A 25,436-nucleotide genomic window follows, 5' to 3' on the forward strand; every position below is an offset into this window, starting at 1 on the left:
GCTTTGGATTGTAAGGATTGCAGCTGAAGTCCAAGGTAGATTCCCAGTGGAGGTTCAGAAATACAGCACAGCTGCCTCAAAAAATGACCTGGCTGCTCTCAGCAACACTGATGGGTAAAAAAGTAATGCCACAGACAGGCATGTGGTTCTCAGAGAGATTAAAACTAAGATCTTTGGGCTGCTGAGTGGTGCATCTGATAAAGTGCAGGATGCGCCCTATAGCCTGGAGATCACCGGTTCGAGTCCAGGCTATTCCACTGCCGACCGTGGACAGGAGTTCCCAGGGGGTGCCGCACAATTGGCCGAGCGCCGCCTGGGTAGGGAGGATTAGGTCGGCCAGGGTGTTCTCGGCTCAACAAGCACCATCAACCCCTGTAGACCATTCGGGCACCTGCGGGCCTGCCTGTAAGCTGCTCAGAGCTGCGTGGTCCTCCGACGCTGTAGCTCCGAGGTGGCTGCATGGCGGACCTGCAGAGTGAAAAGAAGTGCTGGGGTGGCAGCAGTGAGCCGGGTTGAAATAAAAAAAATAATAATAATTGGGCTTTTCAAATTGGGGAGTAAATGAGAAAAAATAAATTGCCGATTCCAAATTAAAAAAAAAAAAAAATAATAATCTTTGCCTACCCCTGCCTACTCGTGTGGACATGAATACTTTCAGTTAAGGGCTATTGAATTTAGAAAGGGAGTTACTGTATCTGTGACAAGGACTGACACACTGCAAGTGGGATTGTAAGAAAACTGTGATGGAAACTCTGATATGGACTCTCATTACAAAACACAGGCTTTTTATTAAAACATTTGTCCAAGTAAAAAAGTGTATTTTTCTTTCTGCAGTATATCTTTCAATGATTCAGTGTTTGGAGTTATATAAGAGACATTCATAATAGTATCCATTCATAGAAAAGGTGTCCTCGCAGTTTCATGAACATAGTTGTATTTTTTGTATTCTTTTATCTTGTTTGTACCTTTTATCCAGTCCTCTGCCTGTAACATGATACAATTTAAACAATAACAAAACAGAATATGTAACACAAAAATACTCTGCAATCCTGTGATGCTGTTTTATGAAGATGAGAATAATAAAAAAAGATGGGAACATTTGCATAAAGCACAATTATGAAGCAACAGAAATCACTTGCCTTCATTTTCTTTGGACTTTGGTGGCACTCACATCTGTTTTGCAAACCCAAGACTGACACCAATATGCGTGCAGCTTGCAAACATTAGCTTTACCCAAATGGCACTGTGACATCTATAGGAGGCTGTGACATCTCTTAAAAACATAGCCAGATAATGATACATGTAAAATAAAAAGCACACAGCAAATAAACAACACTGAATTCCCAATGCTCATTATCATACGTATTTAATATTGCCTGTATTCATTAAACAAACAAACAAAAAAGATCAGTAGATTTAAAATAACATACTATCCATCCCGCATGATTACACTTTTAGTTCAGATGATAAAAAGATCTTGCTTGCCTATATCCAGCTTCTATCTGTTCACTGGCTGGCACTGTAAAACTCAGGGGGCAGTAGTGGCACTGGTACAGCACTGCAGTGCAGCATCCAATATTTACATCATCCTAAAACATGTACTTAGCATGAGCCACACTGTCAATAAAAAGCACATTAAGAACCTATTGAAAGGGCTTCCCTGTCAATTAGAGTGCAGATGGATTCTATCGCCTGAGTTTTCCTGTCAATTTAATATACTGGGTCATATTAACAGCAGAGCCTTGTCAATAAGGAGGATCTGAATCCTAATAATGGAGTTATCCTGCCAATATAATCGGGTTCATGTTTATCGAGCTCTGCAGTGTTTGGAAAAGCTGTGAAACAGGATTATAAGGTTACCCTGTGTACATCTGGCTCCCTGGCATAGAAATAGTTTAGTAATTTGATCGTACTGAAGCAGAAAAAACACCTGTCTAATCACATTTCCCCCATAACATAATCTCGGGACAATGGAGGATCTCTCTTGGCACCAGACAGCACTGAATTATCTGAACACATTTTCTGTTTGCTGGCCATGCACCTAAAATCTTACAGGACAAGCCAATTTGCTTAACAAACGTGAACATGACAACTGCTCTAAAATAGTTCTGACCCACTATCCTAATTTAACATCTGTGCTCGAACAGCAAGAACACTTGCTGGTTTGAAAATTAAATTCTCATCTCCAGTAAAGCTTGAAAAATGTACTAGGCTCCTGCAAAGTTCCACTTGGTAAGAACTCATAATATCTAGTCTTACTGTTTACATGTTACACTCACTGCTCAGTTGATCATTTTGCTTCGTGCTGATATGTACAAGTTTTGTATTAACTTTTGTTTTGGTTATACAGATGACCAAATAGTTTCATTACACTTGAAGCTAATTAAATGACTATAAAGTTAAAGGAACACAATTAATGATAACAAAATTGAGTACATATTAACAAATGTCATACGTAGCTACCCCCTCCCCACCTCCCACACACACACACATTCGGGACCAGAAACAAAACAAGAATGGATTACTGAAGTATAATGTTATTAAAAACTAAGAACAGTTTAAAAACTTAAAATGATCCACGAGTGGGAATGTTACTTTTTTTTTTTTTTTTGGAAAAAATATAGCGTTGATTACATGGTGCTTTATGCATGGTTGATTCACGGAAAGTTACATTTTTGGTTCACTATATGTGCATTATAGAGAGGGAGTTATTTTATTTTGTATTTCAGTCAGATGTGTCTTGTTATGTGTCCCGCGTGCCCCCCACCCCCTCCACCGTTTATATATATATATATATATGTAAAAAAATGTCGAAATGTTAACGTTGTATAAAAAAGACAGGCATATGGACTATACTGAGCCACTTCACTGAGCCACAAAAACCCTATTACAATCTGGGATTACAAAATCTTGCATGCATGTAAATAGTATAAGGGGTCCAGCTGCATGTCGCTTCAAAACTGTGTCTGCGTATGTGTCCATACATGTGTGAGATTTCTTCGATTTGCTCTACCAATCTTTTGTCATGCTTGGGTTTCTATTCCCTTTCATTCCAAATTAGTTTGAAAGAAAGACACTTGTGTACTAGAGATATTTGTGAAGCATTTCACAGGATGGAGACAATAAGGAAATAATTGCATTCTAGTCAGTGCCAGTGGTTAATTATCAAGACAGGACAAAAGGTTGTAACAGGTCTTGCAGTACATGCTACAATTACATGGTCCTCTTTTAAAAATAAAACACATTGATAATTGTGCAACAGTAGGTGGTGGAATGGAGAGACTGCAGTGTTGAAAACTGACAAAAACCCCCACCTCAAATCTCATTTCCTTCTGCCTAAATATGCTTGCTGACTTACCTGCAGGTGTCTATACAGTGCAATAGAACAGCATGGTAAATACAGCTGCTTTCAGTTTACTAGGAATTGAATATATGGAGAGAAGCACAGCAACATATTACACCAGAAACTAACGGAAAATAAACTCTTAAATATAGTCCTGAATTTGACATTTTACCCGTAAGAACTTCAGCAGAAAGCTTCCTGAATAAATAAAGAAGTAAACCCACAGATCTGGACAAGTAGTTGTTATTCATATTGACTACATTCCCTTTGTTAATGCTGAATTCATGTTAGGTTTTGGGTTTATTAATGAATATTTAATGTCTCAACTGAAATTTGACAGGAAAAAAAAAAATAAATAAATAAAAGCAGAGAATACAGTGTGCAAGTCACAGCGTATAGCATATAAGAATGCATCTCTCTATCACAGACAGACTCACTGGCATTCTGCCTGTTTGCTGGGGCGTTCCAGGTGTAACCTTTATATAACTGATTCAACCAACCGAACTCTTAACAGGCTATGGTTTATATCCAAGCACAAAGCAAATGTCCAGCTGCAGGCGTGTCTACCCCACACCCATTCATTCAGGGAAATCCATCACGGGCAGCTAATGTACTGTACTGCTCCTTTCAGGTAAGTCTCTTACTACTGCACTAGATGTTCACACAAGCTGAGTTTTACGCAATGCTAATATGCTCTGCAATTATCCAAACAGGATGTCACTCCAACAATCTATAGTCTTTACATTCATTCCATTTACATTTTTACAGGGAATGTTGTAGGACTCACGGCCCTTATTTATTTCCATGATGTCTCACGGAGAGCATTATAGAACCACACAGAACATTTAGCTAAGCTGTTTAGGTCTAGAACCTACAGGCACTGAAAGTGACAGAAGATTCAGATTCTTTGATAGGCCACACAAGAAAGTAGCTGGTATAAAAACAAGTGCAACACTATTAATATTGCAGTTTGACACACTGGGATGCATACTAGAAGCTTTTTTACACCAAACCGTAATTCTTTATAAAGAAAGGAACAGTACACCCAGTAGAGCAGGGGTGTCCTGGAGGGCCACTCCACTTCAAGTTTGACAGGTACAATTATATAATGAAGCACTTCAGGGTCTGGATGGAGGTTTAATTGGTTCAGTTAAACAATTTAGAACAGGGCTGGAACAAAGGAGTGGAAGGGTCGACTTTGCCCCCCTCCCCATAATGGTGAAAATGTGACTTTCAGCTAAACATTGGGGTGTGGCGATCGTTCAAACCGGGGTGTTGACTCGGCAGAATCCGATACTATTTTGGTGGTTGCGGTGAATATAAACTGAACGTCTGTAAGATATCTAAATACAAAGAAAACACCACAATGAGTCATATATAAACCCCACTGCTGAGTGGAGAGTTGCAAGGTTTTTTTTTTTATTTTCCCTTAAAACTAGAGTGTTTTCTTTGCCAGATACAGATATTTAACGTATTTATGTTCATTATTATTTATTTCTTAGCAGACGCCCTTATCCAGGGCGACTTACAATTGTTACAAGATATCACATTAAACATTATTTCACATTATACAGATATCACATAATTTTTTTACATACAATTACCCATTTATACAGTTGGGTTTTTACTGGAGCAATCTAGGTAAAGTACCTTGCTCAAGGGTACAACAGCAGTGTCCCCCACTGGGGATGGAACCCACAACCCTCCGGTCAAGAGTCCAGAGCCCTAATCACTACTCCACACTGCTGCCCTGTTCATGCTGAAAAGGTGCTATTTATTGCACTCTATACTTCATTTCAATACACTAAACAGATCAATGTGTGAAACACAGTGATACTTTAGAACTGTGAAAAGAAAACGTGATTGTAAACACGCTGCCACTTTACAAGTCAGCATCTCAAACTATATTATTTAAAATGCTGTGAAAATGTGGCAATTTAAGACTGTAGTCAAACTACAATTCATAACCCTGCACCTCTCCCCCTTCCCCCCTAATTTCTCTATCATTCTCTATATGCTCAGTGATCAGCAAATATATTCTAAGTAGTACTTACATAAAAGATCCATCTCCCTGTTGCAGATACAATGCAATGGTCAAGATAGCAGGTCTGTCAGATTAAGACACTGTGCTGACACGTGATTCCTTAACACAGTCTACAAATGACTGATTTTTCACAAGGAACAAACTAAAAGGGGCTCTGTTATTGGTATAATATGTAATTGGAAAAATTACATTCAACAACACACATCAGAAAGTGGATATATGTTATTCTTTGGCAATAAAACAATGGGGTTCGTTCTTTATAGGGGGAAACAGCTTCCATATTAAGCTGCACACTCTGTTTTTACTTGCAGTGTTTGTCTTCAGGGAGACATGCCTAAGCAGCAAAAAGATACAAAACAGCAAGTGGCAGCTTATATTTAAATCTGAAAGGCATTTTGCACTTACAGTGGTAACATCACAGGGAGAACACAGTACAGCTGTGATAGCAAGTCAACGCCTTGTGTTAAATACAAACATTAGCACACATGCCCAGGTTGTAACTATTCAGCAGGTACACTGTAAAGAACAAAAGATGCAACAAGGAAATGCCACTAGGGGAAGTCTTTCCAAGTGCAAATAATAATAATAATAATAATACAACATCTATGGCAAACACTAAAAAATGCATTAGATCTGCAGGGGTTCAAATAGCTGGCTCCTCTTGAGGATTTACAAATACTGCTTTAAGAATACCTTGTTGCTCATCTGAGGACCACTTGAAACGTAATACCTTTTGTTTCACAAACAATGCTCCTAAAGCAATCCAGGTAATCTATTTACCCTGCCTGCTGTCACCAAGGATTTCTTTACACAATAAGGACCAACACAGTATGACTCACAATGCAGAAATGAGTTTCTTATTAAATATTCAAAGCTCTGTGAAATAGCCAACAGGAATAGGTTGTCAACACTTGGATAATGTGAGTTTAAAACGACCAAATTACTTATGGGCTGGGATAGTTGCGGTCTGATCCCCAGGTAGGTATAACTCAGTGGATCAGCATGTCTTTATAGCAGGCTGCATGTCTTTGGGGGCAGGTAAATCCTAGCAGGAAACAAATTGCTATTGCAAATCAGACATGGGTACGTTATCCCATAGTTTTGCCTACAGGAAAGACCAGTGCCACCAGCAGAATAGTCATTCAACATGCAGTGATGATAAATCATTGTGTTGCAAATAAAAATTGAAGACGTGGTCTTATAGTACTGTAAAATGTTAAGGGGTCGTCCAAAATTATCATGAATTACAGCAAACGTACATTGCTTCCTGTATTTATATATTTTTTTACTTTAAAAGAAGCTTTTTGCTTAGTACGGTGTATTGTATGAGAAACAGGTTTTAGACATATTATTATTGTATGTATTATATTTGAATGAATTGTGCACATATATGCAAACTGGGGAAATACACTAATAAATAAAAACATTTATGTACCATTTGTCATTCAAACTAAAGTTTTCAACATATGAGAAAAATAAGCAGAGCTTGCTGTCACTTCAGTGCTTTTTGTGCTTTCTCTTGAGCTGCAAAGGAAACGTGTTAACATTAGAGGATCCTTTTCTCAACCAAAAGTCAAATATCAGGAACTGTGACAAAAATGACATCTCTGGTGGCTACAGTTCTTTTGCAGTAAGGCATGTGAATATTTCAAGCTACATAAAAATGTCATCATTTTCTTTTTTTTCTTTTTTTTTTTTTTTATCAATTAGCACACACTGCACTGCGACCTCTCCCTCCCAGCGCACTTTTTTGTACGCTTTCAGAAAATGCAGATAATTTTGCATGGCCCCTAAGCAATTTCTGCAAACAATGTTTCAGCACCAAAGCATTCATTGTACAGTAATATATAAAACAAAAATAATAACACAGAAGTATTTCTGATTTGGCAATGGAAAACAATGGAAAATGCTACCTACTAATCGTCATGGGAAATGTTAATGGGTATGGTAATGACAAGCTGTATTTGCAGATTTAATGAATAGTTTCCTTTCTTCCTGCACATAGTAAATATTGTTATAGTATTCTTCTTTTAAAAGAATGAGACCTGTGTGGTTTTGTACAGGCAGAAGCATCTGCGCAGAGAAATGAAAGTCACTCACTTGGGAATACAGAGCTCAGATTGGAGAGTGATGACAGCGCGATTTAATAAGTATTAGACATGTAGATATGGGTTTCTTGTTCAAAGACATGCCAATAATAAATAACACTAATATGATGTTCTATTAATAATTAGGGCAGTACAGGCATTTTGGGACCTATTCATAAAAGTACTTGCCGACTGCAGTAATAAAACAAATTTTGTTTAAAACTAACAAAAGAAACTAAGAATGAATATCTGCTTCTTTCTGATGACATCATCAGCATTATTAATGTTCCCTGGGTGGCATCGGTAGCTGTTGCAAAAAGAAAAATGGACAGTAGCCTACTACCGAATCCCGAGTCTGCGGCTGCCAGTCACGGGCAGTTTGCAAAACCTGATTCCGATGCCCCTATCACGTCTGCCAAAATTCAGGACGTGTCGTAATTTAGGAAAAAAATGATTTTTTTTTTAAATAAATACTTTGTATTTTTGTTTTGTTTGGCTGGTAAACACATTTCCATACACAAACATAAGATTTCCATTATTAACTGCAGGACCAAAAAAAAACAAAAAATAAATAAACAAAAGCACTGTAGGAGGACGTTTGAATAATACTGTAATTCCAATAATAATAATAATAATAATAATAATAATAATAATAATAATAATAATAGTTGGGAATTTTGAAAACTTTTAGAAAACTTTAAATGTTAATCTTACAAATTCTCAACTATTATTATTATTATTATTATTATTATTATTATTATTATTATTATTATTATTATTATTATCAATCAGGGCGTGTTTATGTTTTGAATCAGTGAAAGTTGCACACCGTATTTCACACTGTACACAAAATGCATTGTTTTGTGGTGCACGAAAAAAACCAAATTCCGTTCGAACACTGATCGAGGCTCGCACTGAGGCTCGCACTGGGGCTCGCACTGAGGCTCGCACTGGGGCTCGCACTGAGGCTCGCACTGAGGCTCGCACTGAGGCTCGATCAGTGTTTTTTGCAATACCAAGCAAGCACAAATTTCCCACCGACTGCATCAGCAGCACTGGTATACTTTATATTGTAACGCTCCATGAAAATAAACAGGTTCACACAGGCGGTGTTCGTCCAAACTGTTTATTGTGAACGCAGGTAAAATAAATACACAGAAAAGGACCGCTGTCAGCCATGGATCACGGCAAAAGAAATAATAATAATAAAATAACTGTCTATTCTCAGACTCTCACCTGCTCTCCGCTTCACAGCGCTGTTTTAAAATGATTATGCCAGAGAATGTGTTCTTGTGGGAGTATATATTTATATTAAACATTTTTCTTTATATAAAGCTACAGATTTTTGTTATATTTTTTTTCAATATAGGCAGTGTTAATCACGTGTATGTCAAACTGTATAACAGAGCAAGTGTAATAATAAAATAGATCTTTAAAAAAATAGTCTGCTGAGGCTGTCGTTAGTTTAGACTTGACTTTAGAAAGCGCTCAATAACTCTTAGTTATCAACAGCATTTTGCTGTCGTTCACTCTTATCAATAGCAGGTTGACGCTCAGGAACAATGAAAACTTTATGCTAATGAGGTAATCGTTAACCTTTCTCTCAACTCGTTAAAAACATGCCTTCATAGACGAAAATCCTTGGGGCTTAACGACGCATCTGAATTATCTCTTATGAATAGCAACTGCCATGAAATCCGATTGCATACTATTGTTTTCTCATTTTGACAGGCGTTAACCCTTTATGAATAGACCCCATTGAGTTTGAAAAAACAAGAGAAACGACATTCCTTTAAAGAATGTAGCCTAGTTTGTGTAGCATTGTACTCCATTGTGTGTTTGGACAGTCTTAAAGCCCAATTAAAAGCATTTTTTGTCATACAAAATGATCACATGAACTCTTAAACTACCTTTTTATTTGCCGAACAAATCAAGTGCTGTTATTCTAGGTGCTCAGTAAAGTGTGGGTGTTGTTTCAATGCAATGTAACTGCATGGGTAACTACAACACCAGTAAACACAGTATCACTGGTGCTAGAACAGACAAATGTGAGACTGTCACACAAATATAACAGAGAATCTGTGACAGACAGTCTGCTGTGTTTTCTACATATTTAGAATTTACAACAGAATAAAAACAGATTTTTAACCAAAAATAACGCGGCAGCTTTTTTTTTTTTCCTTCTCAGTAGGTTCACGGCCAGAACGACCCATGCCTCTGCGTCTGCACACCCAAAGAGTAGTATTATTTCAATGAAGCACAGAGCCTACTTTTTATTTCTGAAAATATACTGCTGATATATCACCCACCAGAGAGCCAGACTCCCACATCTGACAAAATGGTCAATTTAGTGATACAGCCACGGGAGAGTTCATTGAAATGCTGATAGAAAATGGCAGCGCGAGCTAACTGAGAATGATTTCCAACATTTTATCGATCAAAATGTAATGTTAAAAAATTATCCCTGTAAAATAGCCTTTTCTGTGTGTATAGCAGTATGGCACTGAGAAAGTGATACTGTAATATGATTAAATAAATAAATAAATGAACAAATAACTAATACATACCTACTTATGCCAAGTTGATTTGAGCTGGTGGATGTTACCTATACCAATTGATTAAGACAGGGAGATTAATTCAATAATGCCTCCTAGATTAAAACTAATGCACCTTTTTTTCACAATTTTATGAAATCATACACGAGTTCCTCCATTTCTAAAAGCGCAATATAAAATAATGGATTGGAGGGAGCGCATACCTGCGATTCAAGGCTGTCACTCACTCTCAGGGTGCTATTGACCTTTATAGATGATGTGAGCCGAGCCCCTCGAGTGAATTACTGCCCTGCCTGACTGTGTGAACTTCAGAGAGTCGATTGACCTCCCTGTACCTCAGCCCAGCCTGCTTGATGCAATAGAGGCAGCAGAACCCCACATAATAGGAGAGTCGTATTTCAGTTAGGTTATGCTGGTTAAATCATTTCTAAACACATAAAGAGGGTTACATATTCCCTGTCTTTGTCTCCAAGTTCTGCAAAACAGGTTAAACAAACGAGAACTGTGGAAGAGGCAAAACAGGTTAAACAAACAAGAACTGTGGAAGAAGCAAAACAGGTTAGAAACCCTGTGGCTCATTCCAACTGGTGTCACGTGCTCCGAGGTGGTGAAATAAACTGTCTGATTAAACTAGCTCTTACTAAAAGAACAATGGCACCGTACACAATGTCTGTGCACTGGTACCAAGTATTAACACAGACCAAATTGTGCCATGCATGAGGTAGACTGTCTCCACCTAGAGGAGAATGCACAGGATATTGTTCAGAAGCTTGTATGGTATGCAGATGAGTCAGAGAGATTACACTGCCAGTTTCATGGCTTGAAGGGTTTTAGGGAAAGGGGGAAGTGTTTGGTGACGGAAGAAAGTTTTTTTTTTTTTGTAAGGTTCAAATCTTAAAGGTATAGTCTTAAAAGGATGATAATAAACATGTCTGTCATATTTATTTGTATCGTACCATTGTGAGTCCCATAAGGACAGGTAACAATCTTTCCTAGTAATGAAATTAATCTACACCTTCAACAGATGTGTATATGTTGTTATAATGTTTTTAAGATTGAGTTTTATATTTAAGAAACAGTCAAGGTTAAATAATGGGCATTTGTTTACATTAGTTTAATATTAAGTGATAAAGCCTCTATAGCCTATACCTTTTTTGAAACTTATCTGCAATTGATCATTGAGGCTGGATTAAATCAAAAAGTATGGCGCCATCATAGCCAAACTAAAGTACAGACATGGCAGTGCCATAATATTTAATTAAAATCAGGAACAGACAGCTTTAATGATTTCTTACATGTGTGGAACCTCCATTTTGTTGCAAGCATTATTTACAATGCAGTACACAACTAAAAAAACCACACACACACATTTAAAACAGCTAAAACACAACAAATGAAAGAGCAACAAAATGATGTTACTGCTCCTTTAAAGTCTAAAGTGTGTTAAAGTAAATAGTCATTCACTTTACACATTACATATACAGGGCTCACTATCTTGAGGAATAGCAGACTAGCTTCATGTTAACCTGTCTTGAGATGTAAGTAATACGATTTAACGCTTTTAAGTTGAATTAAGTATCATTATGTGCCATCAATCTTCTTATTCAAATCAAATTATAGTCTTTGTTTTCCTATGCTGATGCTCCTCGTAGGATTTTGCATTTAGCAGTTTTCCTGCAGAGACTTACTTAGAGCCAAAAATGAAATAAAATGAAATTATTGCTTCAGTATTATTGCGTGTGGTGCTAGACTCATAAAAGGCTTAAGGTGACCTTGTGACAGAGGTCTGTTTCTGCACTTAATGAAAGATACAGCCACGTCAGATCAATAAAGGGAATTCTGCCTTTGTTTCCTGCAATATTCCAATAACCACTCAGCTCAGATTTAGGTTACCCACTTCAGCACAGGGGAGAAAGCGGTTGTTTTTTTTCCATCAGAAATGCGATACAGGGTATCTTCCTGTATTGCTTCTTGTAAATAATAGAATACACATGTTCATTATATGATGGGAATCCATGCTGGTATGCTAAAGATTATGTTTTGTTACCCACATAATGAGAGAAGACCTTAAAATCACGAGTAACTGACTTATAGTGGTCTTTCATCAGTTCAATCACACCCATCTTTTGCATTTTTGTTTGCTTAGGAGCTTGAGCTTCATCTCATCCAAATGCTAACAATACTAATGTTAAAGGACAGTTTTCTATTTATTTTCTTTTGATTCAGTTATTTAAAAAAAAAGCGTAATTAATGGACAGACATGCAAACTCTAATCCAAGTTCTAAAGCTAGCTTGCATGCATTTTAATTAGTTATCTAAACAGAAAAAAAGATAAAACACACTCAGTCAAGAGATTTTAAAGCAGAAAAACAAACGTTATTAAAAAGGAATTACCAGAAAGTTAAACGCAGACTGACATTTTAAAGTATCTGACTTATTCCTGAAAGACGACTTATTTTAGTGTTCTTTCTGTGGCAGGAATGTGATCCTTGCTCTGCAGTTTCTAGTTAACATGTTTGTGGTTCCCTAAAGGTTCTTCTCACCTTCTAACTTTGTCATGTAATAGTTGGAATTATTACATTACAGAAACAGAAACTTGCCTATATTTTTCTAGATTACTACCAGTAATATAGCAGGTTGAATATGATTAGTAAACTGTACCTAGTATACAGTGTTTAAGTAAGACTTTAGCCTTGTCTGACATGACAGATTTCGAATTGCTTAAATCAGGCTTAGCACAACAGATATGCAGTAGTTGTCAGGGGCTTAGTGGACTAGCTCCTCACAAAGAAGTATTAACTTGGGATGTGGAGAACAAGTATACCCCTGCAGTGTCTAAGCACAATACCGTATTGTTTACAGTGTGTTCTTACACATTTAGTAATGCTTCTTCCTAAAATGTATATATATATATATATATATATATATATATATATATATATATATATATATAGATATAGATATAGATATACGTAGTAAATATGGACTGGAGAGGGCTATAGTGGAAAATTACTGACCCGAGGGACTATTGTTACCGACAGGGGGCTATAATGACCGAAGCCGCATTATAATCTTCCCGAAGGGCATTTAATTTTCCACTTTGTTTGAGTCTGCAGTACATATTTAATATATGAATCAGTCAAGAAAATAAGTGAGGCAAGGTTGGATAGTAAATATGACTTTATATATTTTGTTTAAATAGCTGATACAGCATATATAAATAAATATTGACTATATATTTTGTTTAAACTAAGTATATAAATCATAACAGAGAATGTTTTTGAAAAGGGGCGGGATGGACAGTGATTTGAACGAAAGACTATTGCCCGGCGGGTGTGGAGTAGTGGTTAGGGCTCTGGACTCTTGACCGGAAGGTTGTGGGTTCAATCCCCAGTTGGGGACACTGCTGCTGTGCCCTTGAGCATGGTACTTTACCTAGATTACTCCAGTAAAAACCCAACTGTATAAATGGGTAATTGTATGTAAAAAAAAAAAAAAAAAAAAAAGTGATATCTTGTAACAATTGTAAGTCGCCCTGGATAAGGGTGTCTGCTAAAAAATAAATAATAGTAATATCAGGTCAATAGTTCAATCCGATGATGAGGTTTTAACCAATCACAGGCCAGGATTTCCAACCCCCCCCCCACACACACCATCCCTTAAAAGCATGTGTGAAAAATGCAATGGGGGTCGTTCATCAGACGCCAGACTCCAGGCAGTGTGCTAAGTGAAAATAGAACTCAACATGCAACTAGGCGATTCTGTTGTGTTTTTTTCCCTATACTACTCATAGTTATTTTTTTTAAATACTGCTATTTAAATATAACTTTTCCCTTTCAAACAAGCAAAACTACAGCATCATTTTTCCTCTTGACTATAACTACAGTACCTGAGGCCTTATATCCTGAAAATGGTACTTCATTTAAAACACATACCTCTCTCTTCAAAAGATTTGCATTTACCTCTGCTGTTTACATGAACCTGATTCTACTCACTACATTTGTATTGCTTTTATATGGAAATGAGGGTACTGAACAAGCAAGCTCATTCTGACAAAGGATATTTTAAAACACAATTTAACAAAACACAATACACAGAAGTTAACACTAAGTTCTAATCTGCTCAATGTTTTCATTGTAATATTTATCAAAGACTAAATTAACACATAAATGACCCAATGTAAGACAAAAATTACAAGCATAACCTTGTGAATGCACAAAAGCCCAGGTTTCAGAGAGAAAGAAAAAACAACAACAACCCAGTATGTCAACCCTTCTTGGCACTACATTTAGCAGCAGACAATCCTTTCCAAACTGTACCATTACCTTCCATAATGTTTACATATTCAACTGGAACAAGACGCAATGTGCTGAACTGAGGCAGCACATTGCGTCTACAAGACAGATGGATATAAATTGGGTTTCCTACCTGAATTATTGACATCCTATTAACTGGTGTTTCCGTTGTATTTGTCACCGGTCCTGTGAAGCTGGTGTGACAGCCAGCATGTCCTTGAGGAACAGTCAGGTTGTTAGAGGTGGGTTTCAGGTACATAACCTCTGACCTGGGGGAACTCAGGGGCAATCTAGTCTGGTAATCAAAATACATGGGGGAAGTGGCGAGGGAGGGGCTGCTAACCACATTCATCACATTCATGGCATCCCTCTCCTCAACCTCGCTTTGCACCAGCATGATGTCGTTCTTATTAATCTTTTTCTTCTTGCTCTTGCCTAGCTGTGGATGAGAATACTCGGCAATCCGGCAGTTGTAAGTTCTGATCTCTTTGTTTTCTCTTTTGCACTTTACAGCTATGGTGATCATGGCTGCAAGGAGGATGATGGAGACGATGCTCAAAGTGACAATCAAAGGCAAAGACATGTCCCAGTGACGCTGCTCCTCGTTTATTCGGGGCTCCCCTTCAGGCGGAGAGCCAGTGTAAGCCTTGATTATCAGTTTTGACACCGCAGAAAGTTTTGGTTTTCCATGGTCTGTCACCTTTATTATTAGCTCTGCAACTGGGGTAACTTCTTCCCAGAAAGGATGCACTGTTCTCACTTCACCAGTGACGGAGTCCATCTCAAATAAGTGCTCTTCATTCCCATCTGTAATCTCATAAGTTAGCCGGCCACTTTCTCCATAGTCATTGTCAACTGCCCTTACTGTGGTTAGAATATATCCTACTCCAACATTTCGGGGGACATGAATTTCAGCAGTGTCATTCTGTAGGAGAGGTAAGACAATAACTGGAGCATTATCATTTACATCTAAAACACTAACCCGTACTGTTGCATTGCTTTCCAAATGAGGAGATCCCGAATCCTTTGCTAGGACTTTAAACTCAAAAAACTTGGTTTGCTCATAGTTAAAGGATCGTAACGCGTAAATGGCTCCGTTTGTGGGGTTCACAGACACATATGTGTAGATGGACACATCTCCTACATGCGATGGTAAAATAGAATAAGATACAGTGCCATTCTGACCCAAATCTGGATCATGTGCCAAAACTGACCCCAAATACTCCCCAGGGATGTTATTCTCAGGCACCTGCAGAAGGTAAACTGGTTTGGTAAAACGTGGGGCATTGTCATTTTCATCTAAGATTTTAACTGTAAAAGATTTGGTTGAATTGAGGGGAGGGATTCCATTGTCTTTGGCCACTATCGTCACATTGTATTCATCCTGAACCTCTCGGTCTAAAGGTCTATCGGTAATTACGGTGTAAAAATTATCATAGTTTTCCTCCAGTTTGAAAGGCACATTGCCCAGCACTCTGCACTGGAGCTGTCCGTTTCTCCCTGAATCCTTATCAGTAACCCTTACCAGGGCAATAACAGTGCCTGTGGGCGCAGACTCACTGATGGCCCCCTGGCGGACAGACACAAAACCAATGGAGGGCCAATTGTCATTTTTATCAATTACTTTGACAGTTACTTTACAGTGGGCAGGAATGGGGTTGGGTCCTAAATCCTTAGCCTGGACATCAATCTCAATAATCCCACTTTCCTCATAGTCTATTTCACCCTGAACCTTTATAACACCTGTTTTAGAGTCAATAGAGAAAAGCTCACGGATCCTATCTGGTGCATAACCACTAAAAGAATAAACTACCTGTCCATTGGTGCCTTCATCTGGGTCTGTAGCATTTAAATCTATCACTACAGTACCGGAAGGGGCATTTTCAGGTATTTCTACAATATAAGAGGGCTGGTCAAACAATGGACTATTGTCATTAGAATCAATAACTTTAACATTTATTTGCACAGTCCCTGATCTGGGATGTTCTCCACCATCCAATGCTGTTAATACAAGTGTGTGATGGCTCTGTTCCTCCCTGTCTAAAGGTCTCTGAACAACTAATTCAGGGAATTTAGTCCCGTCTCCTCTGGATTTTACGTCCAATGAAAATATATTATAATCGTCTCGGGTGATCTGGTATGTTTTTAACCCGTTTTCCCCCGAGTCGGCGTCGTGTGCGCTGGCAATTGGGAAGCGTGTCCCCGGTGCTGCGTTCTCAGAAATGTCAATATCGATCTGCTCTGAAGGGAAACTGGGCGAATTATCGTTTATATCCTGAATTTCCACTTTAATCATGCAGATCTCTTTATCGTTGGCAAACACTTCTAAAGAGAGCTGGCACTTGGGGTTTCGCCTGCACAGTGTTTCCCTATCGATCCGCTGCTTAGTATACAGCAGTCCGCTTTCAGGATCCACATCCAGCAGATGTGGGGCTGAATTTTCTAAAACCCGAAAGTTGGATTTCCTGTTTCGCTCTCCAGATGCAAGCCTGGCATCTTTGGCAATGTTCCCAATCACAGTCCCGGGCCCTTGTTCCTCTGGGACGGAATAATTCAGGTTTTTCAGTGTCAGGGCTTGAGCCCAGAGCAGCAAGAAACAGAAAATAGAAAGGTACATCCCCTTACCAAGTGCGCGCTGATTATTATTCAGATTGTTGTTGTCGTTTTAAACCTGTTGATATTTGCAACAAAATGATCATTCGTACATTTTTTATAAACGATGGTGTTGTACAGCGCTAGAATTCAAATGAAATGTCTTCTTGTTCCACCGAACGCCCAGAAACAGCCTTGTTCCTACAGGATGCCACTTTGCAGGGTCCAGAAGAAATTGCTGTGGTATTTGTGTCCTTCTGAAATACAAAAGAAAAACCAAAGATTCCCCGATCAGTAGATGAAATACAGTAACAAGCAATATATTAGTCAGTGGTTGCTGGTTTAACGAGAGGGACTATTTTCATTTAAATAGATACAAATTGTTATTATTGGTTTACAGTGCACTGCATTTACCGCCAGTAATTCTTAATGCAATATATTCAAACCGGCGCCCTGATTCGGGGATGTGTGTGATATTCTCCATGACTGAAAAGCAGCAGGTTGATCAGTCTTGACCGGTATAGTACACAACACTTGTCTGCTAAATTTTGTATTTATTTAGACTGTACAAATGCAGCCAAAGGAATGCTATCAAGTAAGACAATAGAACATAAAAACGAATAAACCGCAATCACATTTCTTATAAACTGCAAAAAATTAAAATGTACATTTATAGTAGCTTAATTAGTACTGCATTCAAAACGCTGTTCTGTGGCCATCTCGGTTTGTCTTTTTTAAAGCGACATCCAGATTGAGTTACATAATGGCAATGCTAGTACTCTAGCTTTCTTAACATACGATGGGTAAACAGTTTGTAACGAAACATCTACACAAAACAGCTACACAATATCACATGCGTGTATGGATAGATTAATTTTGAATTCGATGGCTCAGAAAAGCCAAGGGCTCCTTCAACTGAATAAGCTGTTGCATCCACTTGGACTGTACTGGCTAAGTCGTTTTTAACTCAAATTGCAACACATTCCAGCAATAAATCCACTTTGTTTTGTCCTGTTTTTAAGTAAATGTATAACAAGGTTTTGTTTTTTCTATTAAATGACTTAAGACACTCACGCAGATATGTTTCGATCCAAACAGCATCAATGTTCTCTCTTCATTTATCCTTATATCTTTGCAGAATCTGAAACGCCACAAGACTCGGCGTTAACACAAAGTGCTCCTGGTAATACCAATGAGCGGAGCTCTCAATTTCTCTCAGTTGATTATAATGCAATAGCTTGCCTCGGCTCACGGTGTCTTCAGTGAGTCACACAATTCCGCTGAAGAATGCCTATTAGAGTGTGAAGATACAGCTGGAAAATACAGATCCAGAATGGATATTAACATTGTGATCAGCCGTTAATGTCTTGGCTTGCGTGCTGCATTGATGCAGGGTAAATAAAACAACTCTAGTCCTTCACTTCTTAATTAGTCCAACATATATTATATAGCATATGTAGTCAGGGATCCAATTTGTGTAGATTGCACCATTCGTGAGTCAAAATGATTTGAGTATAATCCGTGTGTCACATCAACAGTTGGAGACGCTATGACAATTATTTAACACCACACTCCTCCAGCTCTCTCAGTGCCTCTCACTGACTAACTCTGTTCACCTCACAGTGCGTTAAACATTGTTACTGATCTCCTGCCAACCAATGAGTAACACGGAGACAGAACCTGCCTCCGGGTTCTCCTCCAATGAAGTTTCCAGCTGGAGCGTTGAGGGGCGGGGTTTAGACAATCAGTTCAGAGAGTATGTGATTATAGCAGTTCGTTTGAAAGAGTAATAGAAGAGCGATCGTAGAATTCCTTGCTCCAGTCACAACTATGCTCTGCTTCGTTTCGATTAACTTTCAAATCCTGACTCGCTGAGACATAGTACTAATTCTAAGTATGTCTCGCAATAGCTAGGACGTGAAACAAAATAGTGTTGCAATTCTTTTACTTTTTGTCTTTCTATATACCGATACAAACGAAGTGCACGCTGATGTAATGTATCAGCTGCAAGTCATCAGTGTTAGCATATTTTATTTATGCATTTCCTTATTTTTGTATGTAAGCATGTTTGTTTTGTTTTGTTTTGTTAACTCTTAAACTGTCATACTGTCTGCTGTTGTGCTCACTGAGGGAGCAGGTACACCAGCGTCCTTCTCCGGTGCAGCAACTGGCATAGCAGACTTTCTTGTTTATCGAGTATAAACAAACTGGATTTACTTTCATATTGCCACTGCTAACATTAAACATTTTGTTTTCATGAAACTACTATTTACAGAGTTTACCAATGTACCACATCACCCGCCTCCCACGCCTGCAAGCAAATAATTGAAGTGTGTTTACATCTGGAAAAGACAGGCATGGGTAGCTTATATTCTTATGAGTAGATAAAGATGTGAATATCTGTATTTACAAAACGAATCCCCGTGGATTTAGGCTATCGCTGTGTTTACTATGCAAGTTGTAGGCGTATATAGTACATTTAATAATAAATAAAGCCAGTGTTCCACGACCCGGATACATCAGTCCTGCTCATAGTCTTAGTGCTGAAACCTTCTGCCTGGAAAGATTATCGCACGCTGTTTCATTACGGGATGAGCAAACTAACAGTTTGACAATAATGGCCTGAAAAAAGACAGCCCACGAATGAATTACTGCACACTGAGTTTACTAATTTAAATAAGATAGTCAACTACGACCTGTTTTGAAATAACTATTTTTTAATATACTGTAGCTTTTTTGTTGCTGTCGGAAGCATAACAACTGTCGACCTCGATGTCGCGTTACGGCAATAGGTGACGGGGGTCTGGGTTACACTTCTCTGTAGATAAATAAATATAGGCCCTATTAATGATTTGGAAGGGTGCTCATTCCCTACATCTCTAACATTGCCTGTAGTGTTTCTCTTGTGCTTTGACGCTTTGACCTGATTGGTCTGGTAAACTTGTTTTTTGCTAGTAGAGTATATCTTATTTTCTTTTTTTCTCCCACTGCACTCATTACGTTAGGATAGCGTAAAATATATAAAGTGTATAGTCTGCTAATTTAAACTGTTTATAAAACTGGCAATGATAACTGTCCGGTATGTTACAACAAGATAGTGTTGTTTTAAGATACTTAATAGACAACCGCATAGAGGTGATTTCTTTCTTCCCCAAATTAAAATATGTTCAATTTGATGTCCATTAATCCCATACAAATTGAATATTACTGAGGGATTATAGATATACTGATGCTAATAATCATAAAAGCAGTTGTTTATAGTTACAAATACATTCCTTTGTTAGTCCCACAAAGATGTTTATTCCTTTGTATATTGAACCGGCAGAATGCACGCAGATTCAGTGTAAGATGAGGTTTTCAGCACCACAACATAATCACATTTCCGTAGGCGCAAGACAGCTTTATTCACCTTTGTTCTCAGGTTTCCATTGTCTGAGTAATTTGGCACTGACAGGATTTTGTGGTCTAAATCCCACAATAAAACTGTTGCCAGTAGAGTTTTAGCATTCTTTTCTACATGTGTATGACACAATTCTCTACCCCCCTCCTGTTTAATATGTCTATGATACTGTTTCTCATAATGCCCTGAAGAAACTGCTGTTGTGGTAGTTGTCCACATGTTAGAAATGCATACGTAAAATGTTATTCACTTTTATTAACCTTTTAAGTCCCAGTGCAGGTGAATACGGTCAGTTTCTAAAATGACCTTCAGCTATTAAGAGATAACAGTATTAATTATTAAAGACAGTACTTCATAGTGACAGAAGAATGAAAGGATTTCCAGAAAGTAGGAAGACAGCAGCTCCAGATTTAACGGTAATCAGAGGACTTATTTACCATTCCCCTTCATACAATAGCTGGTGACTGTGTGTGATGACAAAAGTCTAAGAGGAATGGTTACTGCCATGGGTTGCAGTCATCTGACCTGGTTTTAATGATATACACAAAATTACTGTATACAGTATAGTATTATTATGACAGTTCTCATTATATGACTTGGTAATACCTGTCCTTGTCTCACCCCCTCCCTGACACACCTCAGCCTCAATAAAAGAATGTTTCAAAATACCAGAGAGGCATATGATAGAACTGCACCTTTTAGCAGGTACAACGTCCTGTTTGTCAGAATGTAAACTATATGGAGGAGCATTCTGTGTGCTAAGAACCCAAATGAAATGCATTACACGTGGTATTCTTTTTGTTTCCTAAAAAAACAACAACAAAAAGGAACGCACAGAGCAAATGCAACTGTAATGTGGTCTACGCCTAGATTGCTTCATTGTAGTGCTTCACCTCATTCTCACTGGATTCCGGACTGAATCAAGTTTCAATGACAAACACACTGTGACACTACTCGAAGCATTGATTTGCCCCTAATTAGCAACTGCACTGTGACTTCAAACCAAAATCTTCTGTCACCTCCAACCTCCAGCTCTGAGCAAACAACCGTCAGTGCTTTACATTACAATTTATAAAGACAGGAACTCCAGCTTCTATACTGTAATTTGCTATCTCGATTGTAGAAAGTGTGTAAAATGAAGTGAGCATTTAAACCCAGTGCTGTCGGATAATGTGCCACACAGGCTTTCATTCAATTAGAGATCCAGGAGGTTCACTGCCTCTTCTGTGTGGCTGGAAAAGTCCACAAGGATAATGATTGTCTTTTTTTTCTTAAATTCTCTCTGTCATGTGCCATACCAGCACATCTCTAGTCAATGTGTTGTGTTATTTATAGTTTTTGTTGCCAATTCACCACTAGATGTCATTGCACCACACCTTCATCAAATTTAACTGGAAACTATAGTCTTTTTATTATTCATTAGAAGAAGGATCATTTAAAAAATACAGTTAAAATAAATACTTGCAGTTATAATGGGAAATAATAGGATATCTGTTAGCAATGTGTCAGAAAAAAACAAGTTAACTGTGGCTAAAATAACTTCCCTTTTAGGGTGTTATTATTGTTATTTTTTAACCCAGTGCTTATTGCCACCTAGTGGACAGATATTGTAACTGGAACTAGAATTCATATTTTTTTAACAGCAAATTACAATTTCAGTTCTCTGCACACTGCTTATTTCCACTTCCCAGGAGGGGTGTGCAGTTTTTTTTTTTTTTTTTTGTTGCTTGTATATTCATTTGTGTGAACATTCAGGAGGCTGCTGCAAAATAATGAATTAAACATGTTGCAGGATAAAGGCAATATCTGTATGAAACCTAGTGCTTGAATCAATCAATTAATCAGATTTCTTAATTCTATTCTATTACTGTGCAACTTCAAATTTATTATTATTATTATTATTATTATTATTATTATTATTATTATTATTATTTATTTCTTAGCAGACGCCCTTATCCAGGGCGACTTACAATTGGTACAAGATATCACATTATTTTTACATACAATTACATTCTTTTTTTTACATATTATTTTTACATACAATTACCCATTTATACAGTTGGGTTTTTACTGGAGCAATCTAGGTAAAGTACCTTGCTCAAGGGTACAGCAGCAGTGTCCCCCACCTGGGATTGAACCCACGACCCTCCGGTCAAGAGGCCAGAGCCCTGTTTGTTCTTGATTTTGGACTGTACCCAGAAGCCTAACTTAGATAAGTTAGCCAATAAGTTAAGTTTTTTCACTAAAAAGGCTACTCTCACAATGAAATAACAGTCAGTTAATAGAAAATATTACTGGCATACTGTATTGGGGCAATAAAAGGCTTGTTTTAATCATTGGATGTATACGTTTACACCTTACTCTTATCAGTTTTAAATATGTTATTACATTTGAATTCCAATCATATACCCAAGGATTACATTATAATTACGGTACCCCTATACCTAATGAAAATGCCATTAGTTACCTATATCACAGTTTTTGTGTGCTTTGTTATTTTCAAAATGCACTATCAAGGGTATCTGCAGCATAATTAAAATGTAATGCTAGAGTTTGTGTAAAGTGTAAACCTTTTTTTAATGAATATACTGTGTTTTAGTCGACCCAGTTTGACAACCGATCCTCTGTTGCTAGATCACAAAACCCATATCAATTCAATACAAACATGACAGCTTTAATGGTGTATTATAATTTTATATGAATGAACAAAATCACTGTGTCAGGTAACTCAATTTTGACTCTAATGCATTCAAGCTGTCCTTCTTCCTGTTAATCAGCAAGATATGACTTGTACATTTGTTAGACACATGCATTTGTGAGTCCCTGGGGCAGGTGACTTCATAGAGTCTGAATGCTCATCTCCTGTTATGAATCTGCAAAATGGCAACAGGCTAGAGTTTCTATTGAGAGCTGCCTAGATCCCCCAGCTTGATATCTAATCATCAGCAAAAACAATAGCAGATTTTGTTGGCTTTACATCATGGGGCTTAATGTACTTGGGTTGGACAATAACCAGAAACACCTATTGAAATGCTGTCAGTTGGGTTGGGGTCACCATTGGCAGCCAGGACTGCACTGATCTGACGTGACAAGCTATTTAAATTGTGCTAAGAGGAAACATGACCATTCATCAATATTTACCCCCTTTGATTCCTCCAGGGCAGTTGGAGGTTAAAATCTGCATTTAAGTCTTTTCTCCAGCAAGAGTCATCACTTTGGAGGCGGTTCCTCATAAATCACCAACAATCTGTGCATTCTTGATCAGGAAATCACCTGCCAATACAGCTCCTGCTCTCTTGCTAACAGTATAACTATGCCACACCTGCTATTTGCCAATTGTGAATGAAACTGACTTGCAACAGGGAGTTGCTGTAAAGTTGCTTTATCAAGTTAGTCACTTGTCATGAGGGAAAGCACATTACAAAGTCCCTTAAAAAGTGCGAGCTACAGAACACATTTCTTTTTAGAATTTTTTATCCATTCACTACCTCAGCTGACAAAAGCTGCATTTTGTAGAGTTATATCTTTATTGATTTTGAAATTCAACACTTTCTTAATAAAAACAACAACAACATAGTTCTCTAGTACATGGTGTATAATGTTTTATACAAGGCATCTGTTTTACAGACCTCTTGAAACCTGGAGTCTGCCCCTCCAAACACTATTTTCTAGAGATGATTCATGTAACATGCGTATTAGACATTGACATGTGTATTAGGCTCTTGTCAGTGACTAGCTTCATACTGAATGCCTTCATACTGTGTTTATGTATTTATTTATTTATTTGCATTATAAACAGTGTTGTAAACCTTTGTCATTGCCACTGCAGGTCTTCTATAGTATTGCTAGTATTGCTTTGATTATCGGTGAAACTTGTTTGTTTAGTATTCCAGTTCTGTTAACTAGTTTTCTTTTTGCAGGAGCCAGGTCTGGTATCATTGACCTTGTAAACACCCTTCTTACTTGATGAATACTTTTGGCAGCTGGAGCCGATCTTGTCATCTGCTGATCAGCTCTTCAGTCTGATGTATTCAGTGTTTCTTCAGACGGCTTTGTGATGAAATGAATTGCTGCCCGAGAACATACACTGTTTATAAAAGTGATGCATCTATTCCTATGACAGGCTATAATGACCAGTTTTTGATGAGATGAAACTGATTATTCATGTGATGCTGTTTTAAAGAGGAAAGATGTGCAGTGAAAAAGCAGTGTGAACAGTGTGAAGAGAACTAACACGGAATACCTTTTAACAGTTGATTAACTCCTTGCAATGTACAGCTCTGGCCAAAAGTTTTGCATCACCTTATATAATTAATACATTTTGCTTCATAAAGTTGAATGGAACCTGCTGCATAATGTTACGTTAACATATTGAATTGCATACCTCTTTGTAAATTATCCATATACTTAATGAAAAACTGACACAAATGGAAAAATGTGACATTTTCGAAATCTAACATGATATACTGTACTGCTAGTATGGCTTCCGGTAGACTTTTGCGATATCATTTTGTAGTTTCTTTGATTACATGGTGTTAAATAAAATATCTAAATTATGTTAATTTAGATATTGGGCCCTGTGGTTTGAAGCAAGTGTAAAGGCAACATTTCTTAAAAAATGACTTTGCTTTTGCACATGCTTTAAAAATAAGGGCCATTGTGTGTGTTTTTATTTTCTGTTTGAATTAAAAGTGTCTTGCAGAGACTTTCAGAAATTAAAACAACTTATGAATTAAAGGTCTGTAAATGGGGACCTTTGTATTTATGTCCTTGACATCTTAATCTGATTACATATATAACTGGCAGAAAAGCAATGAGTGCCTAATGTAAGGGTTTATTATTATTATTATTATTATTATTATTATTATTATTATTATTATTATTATTATTATTATTATTAAGACTGGAAGTGCTTTTGAGAGTCAAATTCAGAACAGAAACAAGATTCTGACATTAGCTAACAGTAGTTTTTCACGCTGCTCATGTCAGATTCATTGCGTTGTTGACAAAGTGAGTGACTGTGTTTTATTGTCAATGTGTGTTTCAACACAGCAAGACGATACAATACTTAAAAATATACTGCACTCTTAAAAAACTGTTGTTTGGCAGCAGATGCATCT

General features: G+C 37.6%; 1 protein-coding gene across 2 annotated transcripts in view; it reads right to left on the reverse strand.

The window, feature by feature from the left end:
* LOC117407335 (protocadherin-17-like) overlaps positions 1 to 18,517 on the reverse strand; it is a 45,141-nt gene extending 26,624 nt beyond the window's left edge. For both annotated transcript variants that reach the window (XM_059029369.1, XM_059029368.1), the window contains exons 1-2: positions 17,991 to 18,517; positions 14,458 to 17,173 (exon numbers count right to left, since the gene is read on the reverse strand). In XM_059029369.1, coding sequence (XP_058885352.1) covers positions 14,458 to 16,941 — 2,484 coding nt within the window. In that variant the 5' untranslated portion in view covers positions 16,942 to 17,173; positions 17,991 to 18,517. The remainder of the gene's footprint in view (positions 1 to 14,457; positions 17,174 to 17,990) is intronic.
* Positions 18,518 to 25,436: the final 6,919 nt, after the last annotated feature.

This window comes from Acipenser ruthenus, chromosome 8 (genome assembly GCF_902713425.1).
Source record: "Acipenser ruthenus chromosome 8, fAciRut3.2 maternal haplotype, whole genome shotgun sequence".
Classification (NCBI taxonomy): Eukaryota; Metazoa; Chordata; class Actinopteri; order Acipenseriformes; family Acipenseridae; genus Acipenser; species Acipenser ruthenus.